The following is a 27229-nucleotide window of genomic DNA, read 5'->3' on the forward strand; positions in this document are numbered from 1 at the left end:
TTTTTTTTTTTAAGTCATGAGTGAAAAGTGCTAGAAGGCTCTTGAGTAAATTCATATTTTATATGATTATGACTTCAAAGGCTGGAAGTCTACAGTTCGTGCAAGTTGAGCATTTACTACTGCTCCCCTTGAGATTGCCTTTTTAAATCCTTTCCATTTGGCCTTCTTTCCTTTTTTCTTACCCAACTAAATACACAGGTAGCAGGTGTTAAATGACATGTTTGCACGTCAATAATAACATAGTTTAGACAACATCCTATTCTGGCTCAGTGATAGACATAGGAAATATGCAAAGCAAGGTCAGGCTTTCACTTGAAGAAGCCCACCAGGAAATCTCACAAGTGGACCCTTTGCATTCATTTATGACCATGGACCAGAGTCTGGCCTTTAGCTCACACAGTCAGAGTTGACCAGTCTTGAGGTTGCTTACGTAGCTTTTAAAGAGTCTTAATATAAATTAATCCAATGTCTCTAAAACTTTAGCATGTAACAGAATCACCTGGCAGCCTTGTCAAAACACATATTTCTAGGCTCTGATGTCAGAGTCTCTGATTCAATAGGTCGGGGGTGAACTCAAGAATTTGCATTTCTAAGTTCCTAGGTGATGATGATGCTTATGGTCCAAGGACCACACTTTGGGAACCATTAAGTTGATCTATAATGAGAAATCTTATGGCTGGGAAACTAAATATTGGCTCATCTAACACATTTTTCCCCAGAGGCAAACTCTGCTAGAAGCCAAGTTATGGAACAACTGCTTAGTTCAATGGGATTAGAACAAGGGAAGTTAGGTATATCATTTAAATGTTTAATGAGATCAGAATAAACAGCTGAATCAGTTGATTTGGGAAGAGAATCTATGAGAGTCCCTACGATTTTCCTTGTTTTTGAGAACCTTGACAGTTTTGCAGAGTACTGGCTAGTCATTTTGTAAAATCCCACAACTGGGCCTTTTTTGTTTATTTGTTTTCTCTTGCTTAGAGTGGAGTTTGGGGAGGGAGGAAGACCAAAGAGGAAAAGTATCATTTTCATTCCATCACACGAAGGGTGTTCATTACACTGTCAGTCTCTGTCAATTTGATCACCTAGCTGAAGTGTTTGTGAGGTTTCTACATCGTACAGTCATTCCCTCCCTTTACCACACTATACTCTTTGAAAGAAAGACACCGCGTCTAAGCCACGCATAAGAAGTAGAGGAGCAGGAAGTTATGCTTTGAATATTTGAAGGATATTTTAAATTCTTCTGTTTTTCTATTCTCCCCATGTATTTATTCAACCACTTGCTTATATCAATATAGTGCTCTCTGCATTTTTAAGATTAATTCTTAGGCTGCACTCCAGAAATGCCCCAGTTTACATTCTCACCAGCATTACATAAGTCCACACAGGTACGCTTCTTTCCCCATGGCATTAACACGCGGCGTCGTAAATCATTTTAATTGTTGCTAATTCAGGAGGTGAGAAGTGATAGCTCACTAACTCTAATTATTTTGGCTTGTATTTCCTTAATTACTAAGATTTAATCTGTCTTCCTATATGAATAGTTCATTTTTACAACCTCTTTTGTGAATTGCAGGATCACAACCTTGCCCATTTTATGACTGGAGCATTTGTCTATTTTATATGGATTTGGGGAAAAAAAAAAAAAACAAAAAACTTGTAACTTGTACTTATTAGAATATTAAAGTTGCCAGTCATTCACATTGCATATATTTCTCTCATAATGTGACTTAACTCTCAATCCTGTTTATAATACAGGGGGGTTTTAATGTTAAACATTTAATTTTTCATATAGCCAAATTATCAATCCTTTGTATGAGTTCTCCCTTTTGTGTTATGTTAAAAATACTTTCTCCACTCTAAATACTCTTTAAAATATTCATTTTCATTTTCTTTTTATAATTTTATTATTTCAGTTTTTATAATTTTATCTTTTATTCATCTGTAATTTACTTTGCAGTAAGGTAGAGATCCAAGTTTATCCCCCAAAATAGCTAGGTGGTGTACCAAAACAGTGTGTTTAATAGTGCAATGGGTATATTTGCCATGCCACTTTTATTATACACAAATTCCTCCTTTTCTTTTTTCTGTACCTCCTTGTCTTTACTGATTAATCTTTACCCGTACCAGTACCAAGCTATTTGGAGTACTGTGGTTTTATAATATACTTAAACTAGCAGAGAAAGTTTTCCCTTGAAATTCTTCTGATGTATGATTTCCACACTCATTTCTTTATCTTTCAGTAAAAACACTTTAAACATTTAAAACACTTTATGAATAATACTCTAGTGCAGTGCTAATTTATGGTTTACAAAGCACTCTCTAACCTTCAGTTCACAACAGCCAAATGAATTAACAAATCATTTTTATAGAAAGATAAAGTAAAGGTTGTGAGATTAGGAAACATGTTAAAATGTCAATCACCTGTAGAGTGGTAGAACCAGCATTCAAACCAAGGGCTTCTGACTCCAGATCCAAGGATCATACCATTTCCCAATGGTAACCTGAGTACCATCATTATCCTTGTCCCACAAACAACACATTATACTTAATGAGCAATAGAATAGTCCCAGAATCTTCTGTTATATTAGGCAATTCATGTCTCTTTTCTGGCTCTCAATTCACTCATCAGTGAAATAAAATCATTGGACCAGATGATTTTTATAGTATATTCTAACCCAAAAAAGTCTATCATTTTCTGATTTTCAAGCAAAATATTCACTCATTTGCTTTTCCTATCCTGCTTTTCTGGCCACTTCTCTGTGTCCTTACAGGATCACACTCTTCTATGCTGACATTCAAAGCTGAAATTCCCCAAGGCTTTGACTTTGCTCTCCTCTCCAGTCACACTGTTTCGTATTTGTAGATGATCTCATCCATGTGCACTACTTCAACTAATACTTATCTAATGACTCACTTGGTCTCAAGCCCAGACATTTCTTCTGTATTTCAGACTGTTTCATCCAACTCCCTGCTTAATATCTCTACTTGGTTTTTTTTATCTCAAATGTATTATGTCTTAAAATCAAATTCATGATCTCCCCATACCATACCAGCCTTCTTCCAATAATCCTGTCCCCATTAACGACAATGTCACTCATTAAGTTTTCCAAAGCAAAAACCTAGAATTCATCTTTGACCTACTGCCCTCTATCATTCCAAATATCCAATCCATTACCAATCCCTGTAGGTTTTATTCCCCTCTATTTCCCTCATCTCCATCCAATTCTCTTCATACCTAACACCATGCCCTTCCAAAACCATCATGATGTACTTTTACAGATGGAAAAACTGAGAAGAAGAAAGGTTACAAGGCTCATTCAAGTTCTTATAGCAAGCCAACTTATCTCTGTGTTCGTCAACTTCCCTTTCCACTATGCTATTGGAATTCTCTACAATCATCTGCTCACTGATTTTCTGTGAACTGATAAGTTCTAGTGAAACTGATAAGTTAGAAATGATATTAGAACTGATACCAGAACTGATAAGTTTTCACGAGAGGGCCAATAACATTGTATTCTGGAAAATATGAAATCTTATCCATGGTCCTCTTCTTTTATCCTTGTATCTTGATATCAACCAATTAATCAATTTGTTTTCTTTATGTTGCTTATTATCTTAGTCATCACTAAAGTTTTCCACAAAACAAAAATGTCATAATTAAGGTGGATTTTTTAACTTTGGTCCAGTCTAGACTGTGCAGGTGTAGTGCCAAACCATAAATTAAAATATAATCACAGGAAATGTTAATCCAGATTTTACCAATTCCTTCAGCTTTAGGTCAATTCCTTTTATTTCTGTTAAAATCAAGTAAAACTAAAGTTAAACCATTTATTAAAATACCTCCTATAATAGTATATTAACAAGCATATTAAAATCCATCTTTCTTTGTAGTTAACTGGAATATAGTTCACCAAATAACAGGAACTGTTAATTCTAGATCATAGAGTTTGGGGAGATTTTTTTTTTCTTTCTCAACACTTACTAATATTTCCTAAATTTTTAAAAAAGGAACATGAGCTATTTCCATAAAACTCATAGTCTCATTATTCTTGAAGTGTCCAAAGTTGTCTGAAAAGAAAGAAAATCATCATTTTGTCAAATAACTGGCAGTCTGATACCAGCCTATAGGAATGGATATTTTAAAAGATACAAAGTGGTGTAATAAAGATTGCATTAACTTTACAGTCTCAAGAAGAATTGGTTTCAAATCCTGGCTTAATCTAATATTTAGCACACTACTTAATCTCCACGTCCACATCTCCCTTTTTGCTGCCTCAGAGTACAAGTCAATGGAATTCACTCCCACATTAGGAAACCTCAGTACCTCTGACTGACCCTGCATCATGGGAGAACCATTTCAGTCACAGAACCACCCATAGTTCACTGTGAAGCTGAGCTTTATAACTCAAGAGCACCATCCTTGCTGGGACTGAAAAATGATGCAGGGAATCTTGGTTCTTTCCACAATCTGGTGACTGTGGCCAGTGCTGCTATGAACACTGGGGTACAGATGGCCCTTCTTTTCACTACATCTGTGTTTTTGGGCTAAATACCCAGTAGTGCAATTGCAGGGTCATAGGGTAGCTCTATTTTTAATTTCTTAAGGAATCTCCACACTGCTAATCAAAATGCCCTTTAACAGACAAATGAATAAAGAAGATATGGTCCATATATACAATGGAGTATTATGCCTCCATCAGAAAGGATGACTACCCAACTTTTGTATCAACATGGACGAGACTGGAGGAGATTATGCTGAGTGAAATAAGTCAAGCAGAGAAAGTCAATTATCATATGGTTTCACTTACTTGTGGAGCATAAGGAATAACAGAGGACATTAGGAGAAGGAAAGGAAAAGTGAATTCGGGGAAATCAGAGGGGGAGATGAATCATGAGAGACTGGATTCTGAGAAACAAACTGAGGGTTTTGGAGGGGAGGGGGGTGGGGGGGTTGGGTGAGTCTGGTGGTGGGTATTAAGGAGGGCACGTATTGCATAGAGCACTGGGTGTGGTGCATAAACAATGAATCTTGGAACACTGAAAAAATAAAATACAATTTAAAAAATAATAATAAAGAAAAATCATTAAACATTATACAAAAAAAAAAAAAGAAAAATGATGCAGGGAAATAGTTAAGGTTAGGTCAGGAAATTACTGACTGATGTCACAAATAACCTTGGATGCTTAGGTATTAGTCAGAATTAACAAGGAAAAAACTGCCCTTTACATGTTTTCCCCTTTTCATCACTCATTTTAACCTGGTTTTACCCATTTAAAAACAGTTGTTGGGGAATCACACAAATGTAAGTTGTATCATGGATTCCCCTAGTGTTGGCTTGGCACTGGCCCCTACCCCCGCAGGAAGAGCCACCACATCACCCTGAGTAAAACATCTAATGTTGAGATGACTTCTAGTGAAGCTGCATCCCGTCCATTACCATCTTTGTATCACAGATGAGTAAATAGGCCCTGCATCCGAAAGCTGTATCACTTGTCTAAATCAACCTCATCTGTTCTGAGATGGAAGTGGACTAAGCTGAACTGAACTGAAAACTCCAGTCCCTGTTGCTCATAAACTTAAGTCCTACGTTGCTAGGTTAGAAAGAAGAAGGAAGGGGAGAACAACTGTAACTACAAAGAGGTTATTTTTTTCTTTTCTTTCTACAGATTACTAAAACGTTCAAAGAATCAAATTTAAGAAGTCAGTTCATCAGAGCTCATGTTGTCAAACTGAGGTAAGTGGAACTCTGTAAGAAAACACATAAGCTTAGATGCAATTTGGCCCATTTGACTCTTGTTCACAGCATGGATAATGAATGAGGCATTCACACAATTTGTTGCAGTATTATGAAAGAAGTATCATGGGCAGCTTAAAAAACAATGCCAAAACAATAACAAAACATGCCACATATATCCCATTTACTAATGTAAATAAACATATCGCTTCAATTCTTTTTTTTATTATTTATTTCTTTTCAGTGTAACAGAATTCATTGTTTTTGCACCACACCCAGTGCCCCATGCAATCCGTGCCCTCCATAATACCCACCACCAGGCTCCCCCAACCTCCCAGCCCCCGCCCCTTCAAAACCCTCAGATTGTTTTTCAGAGTCCATAGTCTCTCCTGGTTCACCTCCCCTTCCAATTTCCCTCAACTCCCTTCTCCTCTCCATCTCCCCTTGTCCTCCGTGCTATTTGTTATGCTCCACAAATAGGTGAAACCATATGGTAATTGACTCTCTCTGCTTGACTTATTTCACTCAGCATCATCTCTTGCTTCAATTCTTGATAGGAAAGGAAGAAAGATTAAAGAGAGTCAGGTGAAGGTATGGTAACAAAGCCATCCTACTGTATAAATCTGGTGGATCCCATTCACAATCTAGCACATGTAAACAGTGTCCCTGGAGTTGTTCAATGCTGTGGTCATGGGCATATTCATCCAAGATCAGACACTATGACCAACATCAAGCTTTTTGGTTTGTGTCTGCCTGGAACGCTGTAATGTAAAAGATGCTGTGGCCAAATCCAAGCATGTCTGGCAGGAATTAATAATAAGGGGAGTAGCAGTATGCATTCTAGTTATTTGACATTCCTGCCTTAGTTGAATGTGTACCTGTCTATGTGATGTGACGAGACAGGCCCTCCCAACTAGAATACTAACACTATCACAAATGCCTCAAATGGGTACATCAACCGATCCTTCAAATAATATGCAAAATTCCTTTGAAAGGGACGTATTTCTCAAATACCACTACCACAAGAAAATTAATATTTCTTCTTTTCTGTAGACTAAGTCCCAGGAGCATGAACATCTGATCAGATAAATCTTGTTAAGAATTGTGAAGAGTAGGAAGAATCTCTAAGATCCATAACTTTTCTTCAAATAGTTCCCTCAACCATTTCTCTCCAGGACTATGAATGGTCTCCCGAATGAGCCTCCTTTCCTCCATTCTTGTTCTACTCATTCTATACAGCAGCCAGAAAGACTTTTTGAAACAAAATTCTAAACATATTATTCCCCTAGTTAAAATCCTTCTATTGGCCTTGCATTGCCTTTGCAACATGCCAAGTATTATATATGAACATAATAGATGCATATCAGAGGTACATGTATTCTTGATATAATGTTGTACGTATGTGTGTGCAGATAAATGTACATATATATATATATATATATATATATATATATAGAGAGAGAGAGAGAGAGAGAGAAAGACATTTTTATACACATATATGTAACAAAGTTTACCCAACCTTCCTTTTTCTGATTTCTTCTTACCATTTCCATCTCTGGGCTTATCTTTCACTACCATCCACCTAGACTAGTCTCAGTCCCACTAGATTTCTGTCAGTTCTTCAATATCCCTAACCCCAAGAGGGGTTTTCAATATTTTATTTTCAATATTTATATATCCTTATAGGTTAGACATTTCACCTAAAACAGAAAGACAGCTATATTTTCTAATGCATTCTGATCATCTTTGCTTTTAGTGATTATCCTTAAAATTTAAATAAGGAGAGTTGGCTTAATTCACTACCCTTCTTCCAAATAATATAGGGAACTTGAAACTCTTGTTCATATTATTATGAATGACATTTTAGCTCCACCATATTTGTAATGACTCCAAATTAGTCACTGTAATGATAGATTACCAGTTTGGCATTTTTTTTTCTTTATTTATTACCATACCTTAATCCTCCTGGGTTCAATCTTCTTCTTACCGAAGTAATTCCTTTATAAATTTTCACAAGAGCCATGAACCATAAAGTATCCTTTTTGTTTTGCTTTGATCTAAAAAAAAGTCCTATTTTATGTTCGTTCTTGAATAATACTTTAATATGGATATGAAATTCTAAATCAGTTGCTATTGTCTCTCAGCAATTTTGAAGATACAATTATCTACTGCCTTCTTTGTTGCTATTAAGAAATAGCCCTTCAGGGTAGGAGAAGAACGAATGAAACAAGATGGGATTGGGAGGGAGACAAACCATAAGTGACTCTCAATCTCACAAAACAAACTGAGGGTTGCTGAAGGGAGGGGGGTTGGGAGAGGGGGGTGGGGTTATGGACATTGGGGAGGGTATGTGCTATGGTGAGTGCTGTGAAGTGTGTAAACCTGGCGATTCGCAGACCTGTACCCCTGGGGATAAAAATACATTATATGTTTACTAAAAAAAAAATTAATTAATTTTTTAAAAAATAGCCCTTCAGTCAAATGTTCTTTGGTAGATCATCTCTATTGTTTGAAAGTCTTCCGTTTGTTTTTGGAGTTCAGAGTTTTTTTTAAATGATGTATTTGTTGGGGGAGGTATTTCTTTTATTTAGTATGCCTCAGACTCTTGTGATCCAAGGCTTCATATCTTCATCAGTTCTGGATAATTCTCATTATCTCTTATAATATTGTTGCCCCTTTATTTGTTGGTGATCTTCTTTAGTTTTGCATTAGGTAAACATTGAAACTTCTCTAGTCTCTTAGCCTCTGTTTCATCTCTTTATCTGTGCTACACTTTGTGTGATTTCTTTATTTTTATCTTTCAGTTAATTAATTTCTCTTTAGCTTTGTCTGATATTTTATGTAACCCATCCACTGAGTTTTTAATTTTGATTTAAAATTATGACTACATTTTCCTGTCTGCAAGCTCTATTTGTTTCTTTTGTAAGCTTGTCTGGTCTGTTTTGATAATGTCATATACTTTTCTCACATTTATGATTCGCCCTTTTATGTCATTAGTCATTTCAAATACATTTATCCACCTGTTAATTTTACTATATGAGTTTTTGAGGATGCGGTCCTCATTCTGCTGATTCTAGCTCATGATAAATTCTTTGCCATTGGGACTGTATGATTACTTTAATCCCACTTCATAAGTGGGATGCTATGCAAATACAATTTACAGAGCATTTGCTTCTATCAGACACTCTAGGAGGATCAGCAGCATTTGAGCCATTTTTTGTTGTTGTTAATTTCTTAAAGTTTCTGGAATCAGGCAGATGGTGGTAATGCAGATCTAAAACTTTTATGCAGCTAGGCTCATGATCATGAATTGTCAGGACAATCTTTTTTCTGTCTAGACCTGGAACCCTGAGACACATAAACTTCCTTATCTTTTTTTTTTTTTTTAATGACATGATGAGCACATTTTTTTTCTTTCTAATCCATGCTTTCACTGAGGATTTAGTTCTTTAAGAATCCTGGCCTTATTTAGAAACCTCATGTTCACTTCCCTAATTAGCACTAGCCCAAAGCCTCCTCTCCCGTATCCATGTAAATGCTACAACTCAAGTCTGTTGGATATTCTAGTACTTACTACGTAATATTCATGTTATTCATTTTTGGTCTTCCAAGATTTCCCTTACTTTAATGTTAACGTAGTTTTGCATTTCAAATGAAATTTATTCTATTTTATCAAGTATTTCTGGTTATTTTATATGGAGAACTTTTTAATTATTTAGACTTCATGTTGCTAGAAATGAAAGTAATAATTATTTCTTCAGTGTCTGCTCCTCTATCTAAACTGCAAAATCCATGAGAATGGCAAGTGTGAATCTTGATCAATGTTAATTTCTTAAACTAAGAACAGTGCCTAGCACAAGAAGGTGGTTATTTAACATTTGCTAAGTAAATATTAAATTAATATCTGGAATGAATATTACAGCAGAACTGATAATTGAGAGGAGAGGAAGAGGCCTAGAATGAATATGAAAGACAAATTTGTCTATTGCACGTTTCAGAAAAGAATATCGCCAATGTTAGGTGGGGCAATGATTAACATGGTAATTCACACATAAGGAAGGGGACATTACATTGATTTTTTATCATTGTAGCATTTAGTCAATTTATTAAGCTTCATTGTGGAGAATATGTGTAGCTAACTGATATAGAGATAAAATTTTAACATTTGACTTTGTAGCCGCATTAATGCATTTGGGTACTAGAAAATTAACCCAAGTCTTTAAGTCACATAAATTTGGAAACTTTTCTCTTTATAGGTTTGTTTAATGAGATAAGGGAGTTTCCTTTTTGAAGATTTTTGTGAAGTCTAATAATAGCTAATACTTATAAGTATTATAATTCTATTATATTATAATAATAGCTAATACTGTATGGTATGTACTCTTCCCAAAACTCTTGCATGTGTTAATTCACGTAAACTTCATAACAATCAATTTTAATGTGAGGAGACTTAGAGAAAGATTAAGAAACAAATAACTTACTAAAGTCGAACAGTAGATGGCACAGCTGATATTCAAACTTTGGAGTTCTGACTTTAAAGCCAGCTATACTGAATGGTGGATATAGTGTACCATGCTTTGAAATCAAATATTTGTGGAATAACATTGTTATATATCATTAAGTATGAAAACACTGTTAAATCAATCTGTTCTAAAGCTAAATTCTCCAAGTGAATTTTTTAATGTTTAACCAATGAGAGAATATAAACAGAATAGCACAAAATTATATTTATTTTTAATATATTTATGGCTTTCAGGCAGGAGGGTAATGGTGTGATAGCAGATGTTGTCATGAAATTTAAATTCACTAGAAATAACAATGGAGCATCAATGAAAAGCAGAATTGAGTCTGTTTTACACCAAATTCTGAATAACTCTGGAAACTTGGAAATAAACCCTTCGACTGAGATAACATGCAAGTACCATTGTTTTTTTTTTACCATTTTATCCCAATATATCAACTTAACCAGTTATAATTCATATTTTAATTTAATGAGATTGATTTTCTTTTCTTGGAATTAAACTTTAGGAAAACAATATACTATAAAGGTAGACATAATGCATAGTTCTCTAATATAAAACATTCTAATGTTTAAAGAATCATTCAGCATTCATATAGTAAATTTCATTAGCTAACATTCATTTATTAATTTTCCCTCTCAACACTCCTTATGAGAGATGTTGTTGTCAGATGTTCAACCTGTAGGTATGTTATAGAAGTGGCAAATAGCTGTTCAAGGTCAGAGAACCATTTAATTAACACTCCACCTCACCCAGAACACAGGGTGCAATTGGAAGGTATCTAATACTTGTAGAATGAAGGAGGAAATTAGAAGGTTTAGCAACATTCCTAACTCCTCTCTGAAAATATCTGTACCTCTGCCTTTCTTGAATCTATTTCCATTTTTTCCATTGCTACCACTCTGGTCCAAGCCAACATCACTCCTGACTTGAACTACTGCACTAGCCTCCACATTATTCTTTGTAATACTTTCTTGGCCCCTTCCAAACTACTGTCTACATAAATCAAGGAAATGTTTTAAAACATAATTTCAATATGACTTAAAAGCTTCCCATGACTTCCCACAAATGAAACAAGCAAACATATATAATCTGACATATATTTGTAGAAAAAAAAAAACAGCCTGGTAAAGTGTAAATAGACATCTTGAAAAGCACGAAGGTGGAGGCAGGGAATCCAGATTGAAGGTTATTGTAATAGTAGAGATGTCAAATGATGACCGCACCAACAAAAGGGGTAGCCAAAGGGATCAGGAGGATGGGCCTAATGCAAAAGATTGTTAGAGGGTAAAAGGTACAAAATCTGAAAACCAATAAGATGTGAAAATGACAGGAAGGGAGGAATTAGAGACACTCAGATTTCTGAGCCACTGGTAGAAGTGGGACCATTTCCTAAAGGAAGAAATATAATGTAAGTAGCAAATCTGGAGTAAATTTGGTCACACTGAGTTTGAGATGGCTATAGGATGGGCAGAGAAGATGGTTCTGTAAGCAGACCTTAAATTACAACAGACAGACCTTCACTCTCTGCTATCACCATATTTTCTGTCCAGGCGCTCACACCATCTCCCTTTGTGACGCACTTGCACTACCAGCCCTACTGATGCGATTACTCCACAAACATCATCCATCTCCGTGCACTTGAATCCACTACACTTTCACCTGGAATAATTTTTTAATGCTTGTCTGCCCAGAAAGTTCCTTTTAGGTCTTCAAAATACAGCTCAAATATTTTTCTCACCATGATAACTCAGTGACTCTCTCAGGTAGCGTGATCACCCTCACCATTCTACTCTCCACTTTCACTTGAATTGATTTGAATGGTTCCTTGATTATTTCTAGCTGTAAATTATGTGAGGGCAGACCTCCTGTGTTTTTTTCAGTGTTATATCTGCCATACTAAGAATAGTACCAGTAGTATAATACAGATATATCTATATATACCTACATATATATTCAAGTAAATGAAAATCTAACTTCTCTTATGCTACTTATCACATCAATTTCAACGGCTTGCTTATGTTTCTGTTTTCCCAACTAAACTGGGTGACTTGAGAGCAGGAATAACTTTTAAATAGCTTTTAAGTATCTATTAGTGTTTGATGAAAAATTAAAGCACAAACTTTGATATAAATAACAATAAATTGTTGTTTTTGGAAGGCTGTAAACACAGAGATTTCTGGGACTTACGACTCAGAGACTTTCAGCAGGTCTAAGATGAAGCCTAGAAATCTGTATTTTATCAGATCCCTGATTGATTCTGATGGTGGTTGTCTGAGAACTACATTTAAGAAATTAAGATTAAATAATAAACACCCTTATTGATTTTATTGATCTTACTCTCTATTTTTTTTAATACCAGCACTTACTGACCAGGATACAGTAAATATTTTCACTGAAGGTAAGTTTGAAAATTATCTTATAAAAACGATTTATCAAAATACAAATAGCAAATGGTCAAGTATTTGCACTCTTTGCCAAGGTAGCTTCTAAGGTGTTATCTTTATTCTTAATAATTCACTCATGTGGGCTACTGTTGAGAAAAGACTGCTGATTCCACTGGCCCATGGAGCATTGTTTAGGTTTTCCCCTTCTTTTAGAAGAAGGGGGTGGCAGCAGTGACATTCTGTGTCAAGTCTGACCTCAGGAAAATGTTCTTAACAGCTTTGGGAAGCTTTTCCTACCCCCAATCTATGGTGGCACTTCTGTAGACTTATAAATTCTGTTTGGGGACACCATTAATATGGCTCCTCCTGACCACCAGAATAGCCTGCTTTGTTATTGATTTAAGTTAACCAAAAAGTAGAATTAAAAAATTATAAAAGTGTTGTCAGTTTTATGTCTCTAAAGGAAGAGTCATGACTTTCCAATGTCATTCTGTACACTCTCAGGCTAGGACAGTAGAAATATAATCCCTAGAAAACAGCTGTTTCCTTCTCTGGTGATGAAATGTAGTTACAAATTAGTTCAGTGCACCTCTATAGCTGGCCTATCTCAAATCCTTAAGTGATGTTACAAGGTAATGCAACCTTTATGGGTATTTCTCAACTTCATTATATATTTAATTATACTTCTTTTTAATGAAAATATGCCAAAGTAATTTACTAAGGAATTTGGTTGAAGGATGCAACAGAGGAACTTCTGTTCTATGTATATTCTAAATGAAAGTCTGGCCCTCCTCTATCTGGAAAGTCTGTTAGGAAAAAATGCCTTTGGATGGATGTTCTATTAAACAGTGTCACTACTTTAGAGTAATAGAACTTATTGGTGGTGGTTTACTTCTAATTTCTCAATAATAGACTAAAAAAAAAAAAAGGAGGTAAATCATGGAAAGGGGAATTGAGAGGACCTGAATAATCATTTCAGTTTCAGCCATTGGAGTGTTCATAGGCTTTCTCTCTTCAGATGTTTAAATCTCACCTAGATACTTAGAGACCCTCAGTTACCCTCAAGTATACTCTGTGGACCTGCAGTAACTCTTTTTTGAGGGTGCATTTGGTAATATAGAGTGAGTTATGGAGGTGGACTGGAACTTTCATGATGAGCTGGGTCACCACTATGGTGATTTCTTGATAAGAACAGTTTTCCCCCAACTTCAGTCTACACAGGAATCACTCATTAGAATGTAGCTTCTATTAAGTTCTGAGGCTCTAACACACAGCATGGTGACTATGATTAATAAGACAGTATTGTATGCTTGAAAGTTGCTGACAGTATATCTTAAGCATTCTCAACACATGCACACAAGAGTTAACTATGTGAGGTGATGGAGGTGTTGGTTGTCTTGACCTTGGTAATCAACAATGTATATGTATATCAACTCACACACTATACATTTTAAAAATACAGAACTATATTTGTCAATTGTTCCACAATAACGTTGGGAAGGGGGGGAATACAGCTTCTCATTTGTTCCCTGGCGTGTGCCTTAGAGTCAATTTTTTTTCAGCCTTGAGGGAAAATTGCTAAAATTGTAAGATATTTAAAGTACACAAATTATTATTTGTTTTATATATATATGTATATATATATATATAACAAAAAGATTCTATCTAGTTAATATATTCATCACCTCACATATTTAGTTGCCTCCTTTTTTATAACAACTTTTAAATTCTATACTCTTGCAAATTTCAATTATACAATAGTGTTATCAACTGTAGACACCCTGTTACACACTAGATCCTCAGACCTTATTTACCTTATAGCTGAATTTTTTTACACTTTTACCAAATTCTCCCCATTTCCTCCACCCTCCATCTCCTAGCAAGTACTTTCTACTCTTTCTTTCTAGGAATTTGACTATTTGTTTAAGATTCTACAGCATATAAGTGGTACCATGCAGAATTTATCTGGCTTATTTTACTTAACAGATACATTCCAGTTCATCCATGTTGTTGCAAACAACAGGGTTTCCTTCTTTTTTAAGGCTGAATAATATCCCTTTGTGTGTGTGTGTGTGTGTGTGTGTGTGTGTGTAAATATATATAGAGAGAGACAGACAGACAAACAGACAGACATTCCTTTGACCCACTCATCCACTGATAGACCCTTAGGTTATTTTCACACAGTCTCAACATTTCTAATAAACTTATAAACTTATAAACTTCCAGGGTATGCCCATATTGCAGGTCCACAGACCACACTTTTGAATAGCAAAGCTAAAGAGAAGATGAAAATTTCCTAATGAACTTTTGGCCCAAGGTCTTACATCCAGCACTAACCCATCTTAACTTCCATTCATGAAAAACTCCAGAGAACTCTGAAGGCTCTCCAGAATAAGAAGCCTCCATCTCAAGTTCAGAAATATTCTCTAAAATGCAGTCTATAGTCAACAGGAGTCACATAAGTACTCTAAAAAATAACATACTGATCATGCTTTTGGAAAGGTTAACATGTTCTGGGGAAGAACACATGAAACACAGAAAAGTTGTAAAAGATGGAGAGATTCTAGCAGCACCTCCCAGATGTAAATGTATCACGACCTTCCCAGCCCATTCATGTTCTTTTCTCATTAGGCTGTGGGGCCCGTCCAGACCTAATAACTTTGTCTGAGGAGAGGATCACAGGAGGCACTCAGGCTGAGGAAGGAGACTGGCCGTGGCAAGTCAGTCTACAGGTGAATAATGTTCACCACTGTGGCGGCATCCTGATCAGCAGCATGTGGATCCTGACAGCAGCTCACTGCTTCAGAAGGTGAGGCCGCAGCTTACCTACCCATCTGGGAACAACTAGGAGAGACATATACAGAAGAACGCCACCCAAACCCCAAGGATGGAACATAATTGGATTGTGCTAAAAATAATTGGATACAAAAAAAATTATGAGTCTTTTCTTCCTATCCATCATAACAAAAATATTTTTTTTCTCCTTCACCTTGCTAATTTAATCCTATTTTTCTGTTTCGGGTAATAGTATGCCATCATGGTAAAGAACAATGATTTATATGTCAGAATGTTTAATTTAAATCCTAGCTATGAAAGCTTGAGAAAATTATTGAACCTTTATAAGCCTCTTTCCCCCACCCCCAAATTAGGAACCTACTATTATCTATGTTTTAGTATTTTTGAGAGGGTCAAATACATCAATCTAAACATATGTTAAATGTTAGCAAAATGAATTGCTATAGGAAATTTTCACATTATATCATGTAAGCTGATCAACAGACTGATGGCTGGTCCAAGACTGTCCTATGCTATTAACTAATTCTTTCAAAACAATTATTGAATATCTACTATGAGCACAGTGTTAACATAGCAGCTAGTTAAACACTGCCCGTACTTTAAAGGAGCCTACATTCTAATGTTAGAGATAAATATGCACAAAAATAATGATCAAGAATAGTGAGCAGCATAAATAAAATGAATTTAAACAACTTAAAAAAATTCTTCATTGATGTAACTGAAGGCTATTGCTAACATGAGGGTAATAATCTGACAGTGGAGAGTAGGATACATAAACTTACTCAGAACAGAAGAACTTTAGACTCAGATGACTAAAATCTGTTAGGTACAGACACGCCTTATTATTGGAGCATCCTAGACCCCTACAGTTGCTGGGAACTAAACTCTAAACGTTCACTCAGAAAAGTGAAGATGATTTAAATCAAATGTGCCTCTGACCATATCTATTTTCCTCTCAGACTCACTGAATATCCACAGTCTAAAATCCAATTTAACACATACCTAAAGCCCTCCTCCACAATCAACCCAGACTTATTTCTCAAAGCATGAACCTTGAGCTCCAGCCAGGTTAACTTATTCTCTACCCCGGAAATCTAGCTACTTTTTCAGGTTTAGGAACATTGTGCACTAATCATGATAAACTTTACTCTCTCTTAACAGTTTTGTAACAGGCACTATATTCTACAGTAGTACCCTCAAATCTGCAAAGAACTTCTTACAAATAGTGAAGATTTTTCAGAATTCCAATGGGAAAAAATGGAGGAAGGTATAGTAACCTTTAACAGAGAAGAAGCAAATTGAGCAAATTGCTCTTTAACCTGAAAAAGTAGGCAGAATCTAGGGATAGAGAATAATACAATCTGGCTGGAGCTCAAGGTTCAATGTTTATTCCCACCTGAAAAGGCAAGGAAAAATGGCACTAATTGATTTTAATCACCTTTGAGTGTGGGAACCAGGAATGCAAATACTTGCGTTAATTAAGGACGTACTGGATTCAAAGCCCTAGACAGACTCAAACACCAAAGCTAAGTAAAGGATATCACTATAATGAAAGCCATTGTTATAAATATTGTCAATGATTACCAAAGGAATTCATGATTTTAAATGCTTGGAACATCTTCTTTCCTGCTTTGTCAAAGTTTAATTGACCACATAATTCTGGGCTCATTTCTGGGTTTTCTGTTCTGTTTTATTGATCTCTTCGTCTATTTTTGTGCCAGTACCATACTGTTTCGATTACTACAGCTTTGTAATATAACTTGAAGTCCAGAATTGTGATCACTCCAGCTTTTCTTTTTTATTTTTTAATTTAATTTCATTTTTTCAGTGTTCCAAGATTCATTGTTTATGTACCACATCCAGGGCTCCATGCAATACATGCCCTCCTTAATACCCACCACCAGGCTCACCCATCCCTCCACCCTCTTCCCCTCTAAAACCCTCAGTTTATTTCTGAGTCCACAGTCTCTCATGATTCATCTCCCCCTCTGATTTCTCCCTCTTCAGTTTTCCCTTCCTTCTCCTAATGTCCTCCATGCTATTCCTTATGTTCCACAAGTAGGTGAATCCATATGATAACTGACTTTCTTTGCTTGACATATTTCACTCAGCATAATCTCCTCATCCATGTTGATACAAAATTTGGGTAGTCATGCTTTCTGATGGAAGCATAATACTCCATTCTATATATGGACCATATCTTCTTTATCCATTCGTCTGCTGAAGAGCATCTTGGCTCTTTCCACAGCTTGGCGACTATGGCCATTGTTGCTATGAACACTAGGGTACAAATGTCCCTTCTTTTCACTACATCAGTATCTTTGGGGTAAATATCCAGTAGTGCAATGGCAGGGTCATAGGGAAGCTCTATTTTTAATTTCTTAAGGAATCTCCACACTGTTTCCCAAAGTGGCTGCACCAACTTGCATTCCCACCAACAGTGTAAGAGGGTTCCCCTTTCTCCACATCCTCTCCAATACTTGTTGTTTACTGTCTTGTTAATTTTGGCCATTCTAACTTGTGTAATGTGGTATCTCAATGTGTTTTTTATTTGAATCTCCCTGATGGCTGATGGTGATGAACATTTTTTCATGTGTCTGTTGGTCATTTGTATGCCTTCTTTGGAGAAGTGTCTTTTCATGTCTTCTGCCCATTTTTTTACTTGATTATCTGTTTCTTGGGTGTTGAATTTGAGAAGTTCTTTATAGATGCTGGATATCAGCCCTTTGTCTGTAGTGCTATTTGCAAATATCTTCTCCCATTCCATGGGTTGCCTCTTTGTTTTGCTGACTGTTTCCTTTGCTGTGCAGAAGCTTTTGATCTTGATGAAGTCCCAAAAGATTATTTTCACTTTTGTTTCCTTTGCTTTTGGAGACAGAAATCAGTTGCTTTCTTATACACTAACAATGAAAATATGGAAAGGGAAATTAGAGAATTGATTCCATTTACTTTAACACCAAGAACCATAAAATACTTAGGAATAAACCTAACCAAAGAGGTAAAGGATCTGAACTCAAGAAAGAAATTGAAGACCTAAAAAGATGGAAAGCATTCCATGCTCCTGGATCAGAAAAATAAACATTGTTAAAATTTCTATACTGCCTAGAGCAATCTATACTTTCAATGCCATCTTGATCAAAATTCCACCGGCATTTTTCAAGGTGCTGAAACAAACAATCCTAAAATTTGTATGGAACCAGAAGAGACCCCAAATTGCTAAGGAAATGTTGAAAAGGGAAAACAAAACTGGAAGCATCATGTGACCTTATTTCAAGCTTTACTACAAAGCTGTGATCACCAAGACATCATAGCATGGTACTGGTACAAAAACAGGCACATAGACCAGTGGAACAGAATAGAGAGCCCAGATATGGACCCACAACCCTATGGTCAACTAATCTTTGACAAAGCAGGAAAAGATATACAGTAGAAAAAAGACAGTCTCTTCAGTAAATGGTGCTGGGGAAATTGGACAATTATATATAGAAGAATGAAACTTGACCATTGTATTACACCATACACAAAGATAAACTTGAAATGGATAAAAGACCTCAACGTGAGGCAGGTAAATAGACATTTTAACAATATTTGCTCTTCCAGTCCATGAGCATGGAATGTCTTTGCATTTCTTTGTGTCATCTTCAATTTCTTTCATCAGTGTTTTATAGTATTCAGAGTACAGGTCTTTCACCTCTTTGGTTAGGTTTATTCCTAGGTATCTTCCTGGTTTTGGTGCAATTATAAATGGGATTGATTCCCTAATTTCTCTTTCTGCTGATTCATTACTGTTGTATAGAAATACAACAGATTTCTGCATGTTAATTTTGTAGCCTGCAACTTTACTGAATTCGTCTATCAGTTCTAGCAGTTTTTTTGGTGGAGTCTTTGAGGTTTTCTAGATATGGTATAATGTCATCTGCAAATAATGAAAGTTGTGCTTCTTCCTTGCTGATTCAGATGCCTTTTGTCTTCTTTTGTCTGATTGCTATAGCATAGTTATTTTTATGTTTAATCCCAGACACTCATACTGTTTCTCATACAAAGTAGACACTTAGTAAGGACTCTAATGAAAATAATAGTTATCTTCATTGAATGCTTACTTTGTGCACCAAACACTGTGCTTGACACACTTGTCTCAGTACTTACAAACTGAGCAAGAGCATATCAACAATCACATTTTATGCAAAAATAAACTAAGAATTAGAGATATGAAATAAATTGCCCTAAATAACACTGTTAATGTATGGCATGGCCAAGATTTAAATCTAAATATAACTTTTTCCAAAATCATGCTCTTATTCACATGCTGGATGAAAAAAAAGGGAGGGAAGAAAGAGATGAAGAATATCTTTAGAATCTTCTCTGTAGAAAAACAATTATCATATGATCTCTCTGATATGAGGAATTTGAGAGGCAGGGTGGAGGGTTGTGGGGGATAGGGAGGGAAAAAATGAAACAAGATGGGATCAGGAGGGAGACAAACCATAAGAGACTCTTTAATCTCACAAAACAAACTGAGGGTTTCTGGGGGGAGCGGGGAAGGGAGAGGATGGTTGGGTTATGGACATTGGGGAGGCTATGTGCTATGGTGAGTGCTGTGAAATGTGTAAGCCTGATGATTTACAGACCTATATCCCAGGGGCAAATAATACATTATATGTTAATTTTTTAAATAAATAAATAAATAAATAATAAATAAATAAAAATTTTTAAAAAAGAATCTTCTCTGTGAAGAACCTGAGCAAAAAAAGTTCAATATGAAAAATGTGTGTAATTTGCTTACTGTAAACTACTTTTCTCATTAGTATTTTTAACTAGCATTCTTCTTACATAAGTTACTGTACCTTATAAAATTATTTCCTGGGCATATATATTTTTATTTCTGTATCATCTCTATCTAAATTCCACAAAACTCTTACATTGTTATGTGGTTACATTTTATTTTTATTCAACCTTAGGAGCAACACCAAGTTATTCAACCCCCAATTTACAGATCCTTTAGATAAATGATCAATCATTACTAGCTATGTAATCCAGAAATATACACCAAAGAGATACTGGTCAAATAGTTGCTAGCTGGTGACAAGAAGGACAAACACAAAATTCAAATATTAAAAACACTCACAAATTCCCTTTCAAAGTATATTTTCTTTTTTTTTTTTTTTTTTTTTAGCCAATCTAATCCTCGTGTATGGACTGCCACCTTTGGTGTTTCGATAACATTTCCTAAACAGAGAAGAAGAGTAAGGACTATTTTAATCCATAACAATTATAACCCTGCAACTCATGAAAATGATATTGCAGCTATGCAACTTGATGGAGGCATCAATTTTACCAAAGATATCCATAGGGTGTGTCTCCCAGAGGCTACCCAGAATATTCCACCTGGTTCTTCTGCTTATGTGACAGGATGGGGATCTTCAGAATTTGGTGGTAAGTGTCTCAGGAAAATTAAAAAACAACAACAACAATAACAAAATCCCCTGGCACTTGCTGTTATGTAATTTTTTTTAGATTAGGGAACACCTGAAGGACATGTTCTATGGAAGGAACAACCTTATATTGGAAGAGTCCAAGCTCTAGTTATTACTGGGTTTCCTCAGCAAAGCAAAACAATGTCCCTATAAACTATGGGGAATTCTCAAACATAATAATAAGGATATGTAAACCAAAGTGATGGGGAAACATGAGTTCTTCAATGATCTAGAGACTCTGTAGATCTCAAATGTCTCCCCATAAGGAAAAAAAATTTTTTTAATTGAAAAGAAGCTTTGGATAGGTATCCTCTAAGGGTATTAACAACCAGTAAGGTGTTCTGAGATGAAATGAATCTTGCCTCTAGAGCAAGAAACTCCATATATTCATAAGCATTGCTCACTCTTGTTTATTGAATAAATAAAATAGGCATAAAAATGAGGGCAACATGAAGGAACAAATAGGGACATGGTGAAAATGAGAATATCAGCCAATGGAAGAATAGCATTAACAATTTCCACATGCTTCAGCTCATGTTGTAGATTGTATCTCCAAGGAATAATATGAAGGCTTAATTGTCCTAGAAAATATCTCATTGTGTTTTTATGACTCAAAGTAATGTGGTAAAATAGGTGAAATGTGTACCAATCACAAAAATGGCAGTGCCACTTTGAAGGAACATCAACATACAATAAATTAGTGCTTTAGCCTTGAAACCAGACTGGTTTCTCTTTCAATTGCTAGATTAAAGGTTCTTCAATATGTTATTTTTTCAATTCAAAGTCAGTCACTGAATAACTTGACTACTACTAGTCAATAGCAGATTTGTTTTGCTTTCAAGGTCTAAGGGGCACCGCATCACAAAGATAAAGCAAGAAAATAAAATTGATCTGTGTACAGGAGTTATTCTACTCTACTGCAGGAATCTACTTACATCTTCAATAGTCTCCTTCGCTGAATAAGAAATAGTGTTTGGGATACATTTATTCCTTCCCCTATTTCCATAGAGTTATTAATTTATCAATTTTGTTTTTTGTTTGCTTTTATACTTCACAGGTAACACGGTTTCAGATCTACGGCAAGCACGGGTCAGAATAATAAGTAATGACGTATGTAATGCACCAATTAGTTATAATGGAGCCGTCTCGCCTGGAATGCTATGTGCGGGTCTACCTCAAGGTGGAGTGGATGCATGCCGGGTAAGTTCGTGACAATGTTATCACATCGTTATCTAAGTTTATAAGTACTTACTAGCCTGTGACACTGTGCTAGGCATAGAGGTAACATAATTATAATACACAGCCCTGATCCTCTAAAAATTTGTTATCTAGATTTTCTAATTGAAACTCTCTTACGAAGGTGATCCAACACTAATTTTGAGAAAGGGAATTCCAGACTGTTTATCCAGCAAAGCTCAAGAACAAGACAGAACTGCATTTGAGCTCCTTAACCTTTTTTAATTTTATTTATTTTTTTATTAACATATAATGTCCTTAACCTTTATAACTAATCTTTTATCCATAAATTGGGGATAAGAGTAGTACGTCGCATGCGCTAAACAACAAAGAAATCTCAGCCATCTCAGCTATTTTTACTGTTGTTAATCTAGACCATGACCACTGATGTTAATAACTTCAATCTCTGAAAAATATATCATTTCAATCTCAAACTCTCAGTCACTCTAAAGGTTTAAATAATCACTCATCTAAGAGTCATAGACAATAATTGATTTTAAAATATAAAAAACACCTGAATATCAGTACCTTAAAGATAGAAAACGTACACAAAAAGCTTAGTTATTTGAGTCACAACAGTGTCCATAACTGTAAAACAGCACAAATGAGGGGGGAAAACTATTTAGATCTGCCTGTCATTTTCAACCAAACATAAAAATGCAAATAATTCTAAATCTTTAAGTAATTAGAACACAGTTTTAATACTAAGATTTTTAATTAAATTATTTAAAAAATTAGTGTGGTTATGTCCTTCAGTAGATTTTAATCTAATGTCTGAAACCCCATTTAGTAAAAGCAGCAACTACTTACTATCAGGAATTACATTTCTGGAAATTCAAGAAAAATTAATCTTTCTTGAGGAAACTGCTGCTGTTTTCTGGAGCAAATTGTATGCAGAAAAATCAGGTTTATTCTTTCCTCAAATATTACTGGCTTTTATATTTAGTGCTCACATTCTTGAAAAAGTAGATAAGTAGCTCTTCCACAGTTTTTCAAAGATCCCAATCTGTGGGCTCTTTCCCAAAACTAAACATTTTTTTAATGACTGCAAGGTATATGTAAATTGAGAGGAACTGCTTATCAATTTTCAAAATACCATTAACTACCCATGGGCTTTTTTCCTTTAAGTGGAGATGTCTTCGTGGTAAAGAACACTTACTCATGCTTTCCTCAAGATCCCCGTTACCTTCTGCATGCCCAAATTCTGCTCTTCCCCTCAAGCCCAGATCAAGCCTTAGCTCATCATGAAACTTTCCTTGTGTGTTCCACTCTGGACCCAGTAATTTTCAACTGTAATACAACAATACGTAAAGGTTTTGCTTCAAAAAGAAATGGCACTTTACAAAAGAGCTTATGAGATCAGTTACTTGTTTCCTTCCTTCTTTCCTTCCTTCCTTCCTTCCTTAATTCAAAGACAATGTATGAATTACTTTCTGTCTGCCAGATATTGTGCGGGCACAGCAAGGTGTTCCTTGCACTAATCAAAGTTATAGTCTAGAAGAGAGAACACAAGCTTAGATGTCTGCACAATAAGGCAGTGAAGCTGTCCAGATACAGGGAAAATTACACCTTTTAGTTTAACATCTGTTTGTTCACTCTTGGTAAGACATTATGCAGATACTGACTAGAAAGAAAAAAATTGCAACAAAAACCCAATGATGAGAAAGCACGGGGAATGGGTTAAATGGAGAACAAACACATAACCCAGGGGAGGCAGGTGCCAATCAGCTGGATGCAGTGCCTGCCATGCAAGCTGGTGATTCACACCCTGACCTTCTCCCCATCTAGACCAGTAACTAAGTAGGTACGAAGAGCTAGCTACTAAGAGTCGTCAAATGAACAGCAAACTACTCTAAAAGCTAAAAATAGCTGACTTTTCTTAGTACAGACTATATGCCGGCTGTACAGAAAGTGTTGTATATGTAAAACTCATTTAAACATACAGAAACATCATTCACAGGTGAGGAAACAGGCAGAGAGAGTGAGCATTACACAGCTTACTGAATGTCATATGGCTGACAAGGGGTGGATTCCAACTCAGGCTGTCTTAACTCCAGAACCCACACACTTAACCGATCAAGCAGTATGTAAAACAGACTAAATTTGTCTCCCCACCTAGATTACTGCATGTACAAATATATGTTGATTGGTTGGTTATAGTTGGTTAGTAAGTATTTCATAAGGAGTGTTTTACTCATTGCCATATAATTTTTTTGATAATTCACCAAAGAATCCTTTTTGATGATACATTATACATCAGACAAAAGAGATTTATGAAGACTCATCACCCAATCAAGATTTCCTTAGCATCTCCTGCGAGCTAGAAGCTTAGGATACAGCAGCGTCCAGAATAGGTATGCCTTCCGTGGCAGACCTTATAGAATAGCCTGGAAAACAGACACTGAATAAGTATCCTCCGTGCTATGAGTTTGGCAATAATGTGTGACTGCCACAAGGGGAACTGGTACAAGGGAGCAAGTTCAAACAGACCCAAAATGTCCTTGCATAAAATAATACAGAAGTGGTGAATGAGATTCACACAGGACGTGGGAACATAGGCAGTGAAAAACTAACCCAGCCCAAAGCCAGAAAGGGGTGGCAGTGGGAGGGGGAAGACACAGGCCATGGAAGGCTTCCTGGAGGAGGTAAAGTCGGGGATGGGAAGCCGTCAGCCAGGCAACTGAGGACAGTCTGGGAAACACGCTTCTCATCTTTTCACGCATGCTGAAGGAACAACGAGTGTTCTTGAAGGATTTCAGTAATTTTCACTTGAAAAGTGGTATAGTATTTCAATGTAGTATAATATTTCAACAGAAAAAGTCAAACTAAATTTACTGTGGTAATTAATGGGTGTGACTTCTACTGGCATAGAAATAAACTCCTTAATACTTTAGGGTTGCCTAACACTTCATCATTGTGTTTCCTTCAGGGTGACTCTGGTGGCCCACTCGTTCAAGAGGACTCACGGCGGCTTTGGTTCCTCGTGGGGATAGTAAGCTGGGGGGATCAATGCGGTCTGCCAGATAAGCCAGGAGTGTATACCCGAGTGACAGCCTATCGTGACTGGATAACTGAAAAAACTGGGGTCTAGCGCAATGAATGCATCTCTGTGGCAAAGTCTGTGTGCCGGTGTATATCTAAAATTCCAAAACTTTCCTTTTCGGGAGGAAAAGAGACTAAAAGTGCCCTGTTTTAATATCCTGTTCCATAATATGGTTTCACAAACACTATCTGTTCTTTATTACACGGATCCTATGTTTTCTCAAGAAAGCTGTATGAATATTGCATTGTATTGTGGCTGTGGAGCCGGGGAAACACGTAAGCTAGTTACAGAGGTAACAGTTTTACTGCAGTTGTGATAAGAGACAGTAATGAGAAAAACAGGTACCCTGAGAGTAGGCTTCAGAGGAATCTGGACAAATCTGCAGGGTCAGAGGAGTTTTCTCTAAAAAGTCTCACTGAAACTGGGCAAAGTATAGAAATTCGCAAAGGAAGAAGTGGCAGAGTAACATTCAAGACAGAAAGAATAGCACAAGGCAAGAAAAATAGTATTTATTTGAAATTTCTGGTTATGCAATACTTTATAGGTGGTATTAGTCTGAGAATTAAATATGTGAAGTCATTGTACAATCCTACAGCAATCTTAATTATCCTATAAAAACACACTCCCATAGAACTGATGAATATCAGACATTTAAGATTAAAGGTAAAGCAGTCACTCCTCAACTGAGACCCAATGAATTATAACTTTATGATGGCTTGTATTAAAAATATCCTTCATCTATATGAGAGAATGTATTTCCTCCATAAACTGATGAAATACACCTACACAACCTTCTCAGCTAACTTACAACTACACAGTGCTTTTGAACAACTCAATACGAGTAATAAATACTCCTATTGAACAACTAAATATCAACTAAATAGGAGTAATCGTAAGAACTAAAGATCACCCAGGGGGCGTCATTTTTGAGAATTTAAGGATCCTCAATAGCTAAATACAAGTAATGAATTTTGTCATATGGGAAGAGTTGTTTTGCGAAGAGAAAGTTTAAATGGTATAATTTTAATAGAATTATCTTAGAAAAGGAACTTTTCCCTCTCTTCCTATTTCTCCTTTTCTCTCCCCTACACACACATCACCAAAGAACGTAAATAAAATCCATTAAAACTCAATGGCACAGCAATTTATGCAGTCCGAATCATTAATGTAACTGAATTTTTATGGGATCCTCGCATTAACTAAAGTTACGCATATGTCAGGACTACTCCCTTCTGAAAGCTAACACAACACCTGGGTATCAGAACTCAACGTGCGTTGTGATGCAAATTTCTTGTATTTCCTCACGAAAATTGTGAACAGAACTATAAGGAAGTGATGTACTTTTGAGGAAAAGAAGTTGAAAATTTAACCAATTTGATGAAATGTACAAATTGTTAGTACACCTTCTTTCAAATAAACTTTTTTTTTCAGTTGCTTGCATTGACATTTTACTACAAAATCTCTACTAAGCATGCATTTACAGGGACGATTTCTCTATAATTTCCTACATGAATGTCACTTACATTGTTTTTCTTTCATTTGGCTTGACCTAACAAATTGTTAGATGTTTAGCCTATTCATTTTTTTTCTTTGTGTTGTCAAACTCTTTTAAAACTATTTCCTTACCTAAGTATTTAGGGAAATTATGATTATGAAGGATGATCCAATATATTTAATTGGATCTCCAACAAGAGAATTGCTAAGTAGCTCTAAAGGCTTGGAACTTTCTGCTGCCTTATAATCAAGCTCTGTAACTGAGGCAAGCACCCAGCTTGACACTCCCTGGCTTTACTGTGACAACATTAAACTGGTAATTTAGAGTAAGCCTCAAGGGGAGTGTGTTTTGTGTATGGATGTGTGTGTGTGTGTGTGCCCTCACATAATCATATTTTTTATTCCTATATGTTGAAAGCTATATAGAGTACTTATTTAGCAAAAATAGAACAAATTCAATTTATCAAAAATAAAATATTTAACAAATGTTTATTTTTATGAAGAATTTATGAATTCCAGAACACCTATTTAAATGCTTCTT

At 35.8% G+C, this 27229-nt stretch overlaps 1 protein-coding gene across 1 annotated transcript in view; it reads left to right on the forward strand.

The window, feature by feature from the left end:
* The window catches only part of TMPRSS11D (transmembrane serine protease 11D), a 46587-nt gene extending 21345 nt beyond the window's left edge, over positions 1-25242 (forward strand). Inside the window, exons 4-10 of the mRNA XM_032864552.1 lie at positions 5671-5738; positions 10495-10652; positions 12621-12659; positions 15277-15454; positions 20615-20874; positions 21973-22115; positions 25081-25242. Coding sequence (XP_032720443.1) covers positions 5671-5738; positions 10495-10652; positions 12621-12659; positions 15277-15454; positions 20615-20874; positions 21973-22115; positions 25081-25242 — 1008 coding nt within the window. The remainder of the gene's footprint in view (positions 1-5670; positions 5739-10494; positions 10653-12620; positions 12660-15276; positions 15455-20614; positions 20875-21972; positions 22116-25080) is intronic.
* The last annotated feature ends 1987 nt before the right edge of the window (positions 25243-27229 follow it).

The sequence above is a fragment of the Lontra canadensis genome, unplaced genomic scaffold, assembly GCF_010015895.1.
Source record: "Lontra canadensis isolate GAN:19392208 unplaced genomic scaffold, GSC_riverotter_1.0 scaffold1, whole genome shotgun sequence".
NCBI classification, from domain to species: Eukaryota; Metazoa; Chordata; class Mammalia; order Carnivora; family Mustelidae; genus Lontra; species Lontra canadensis.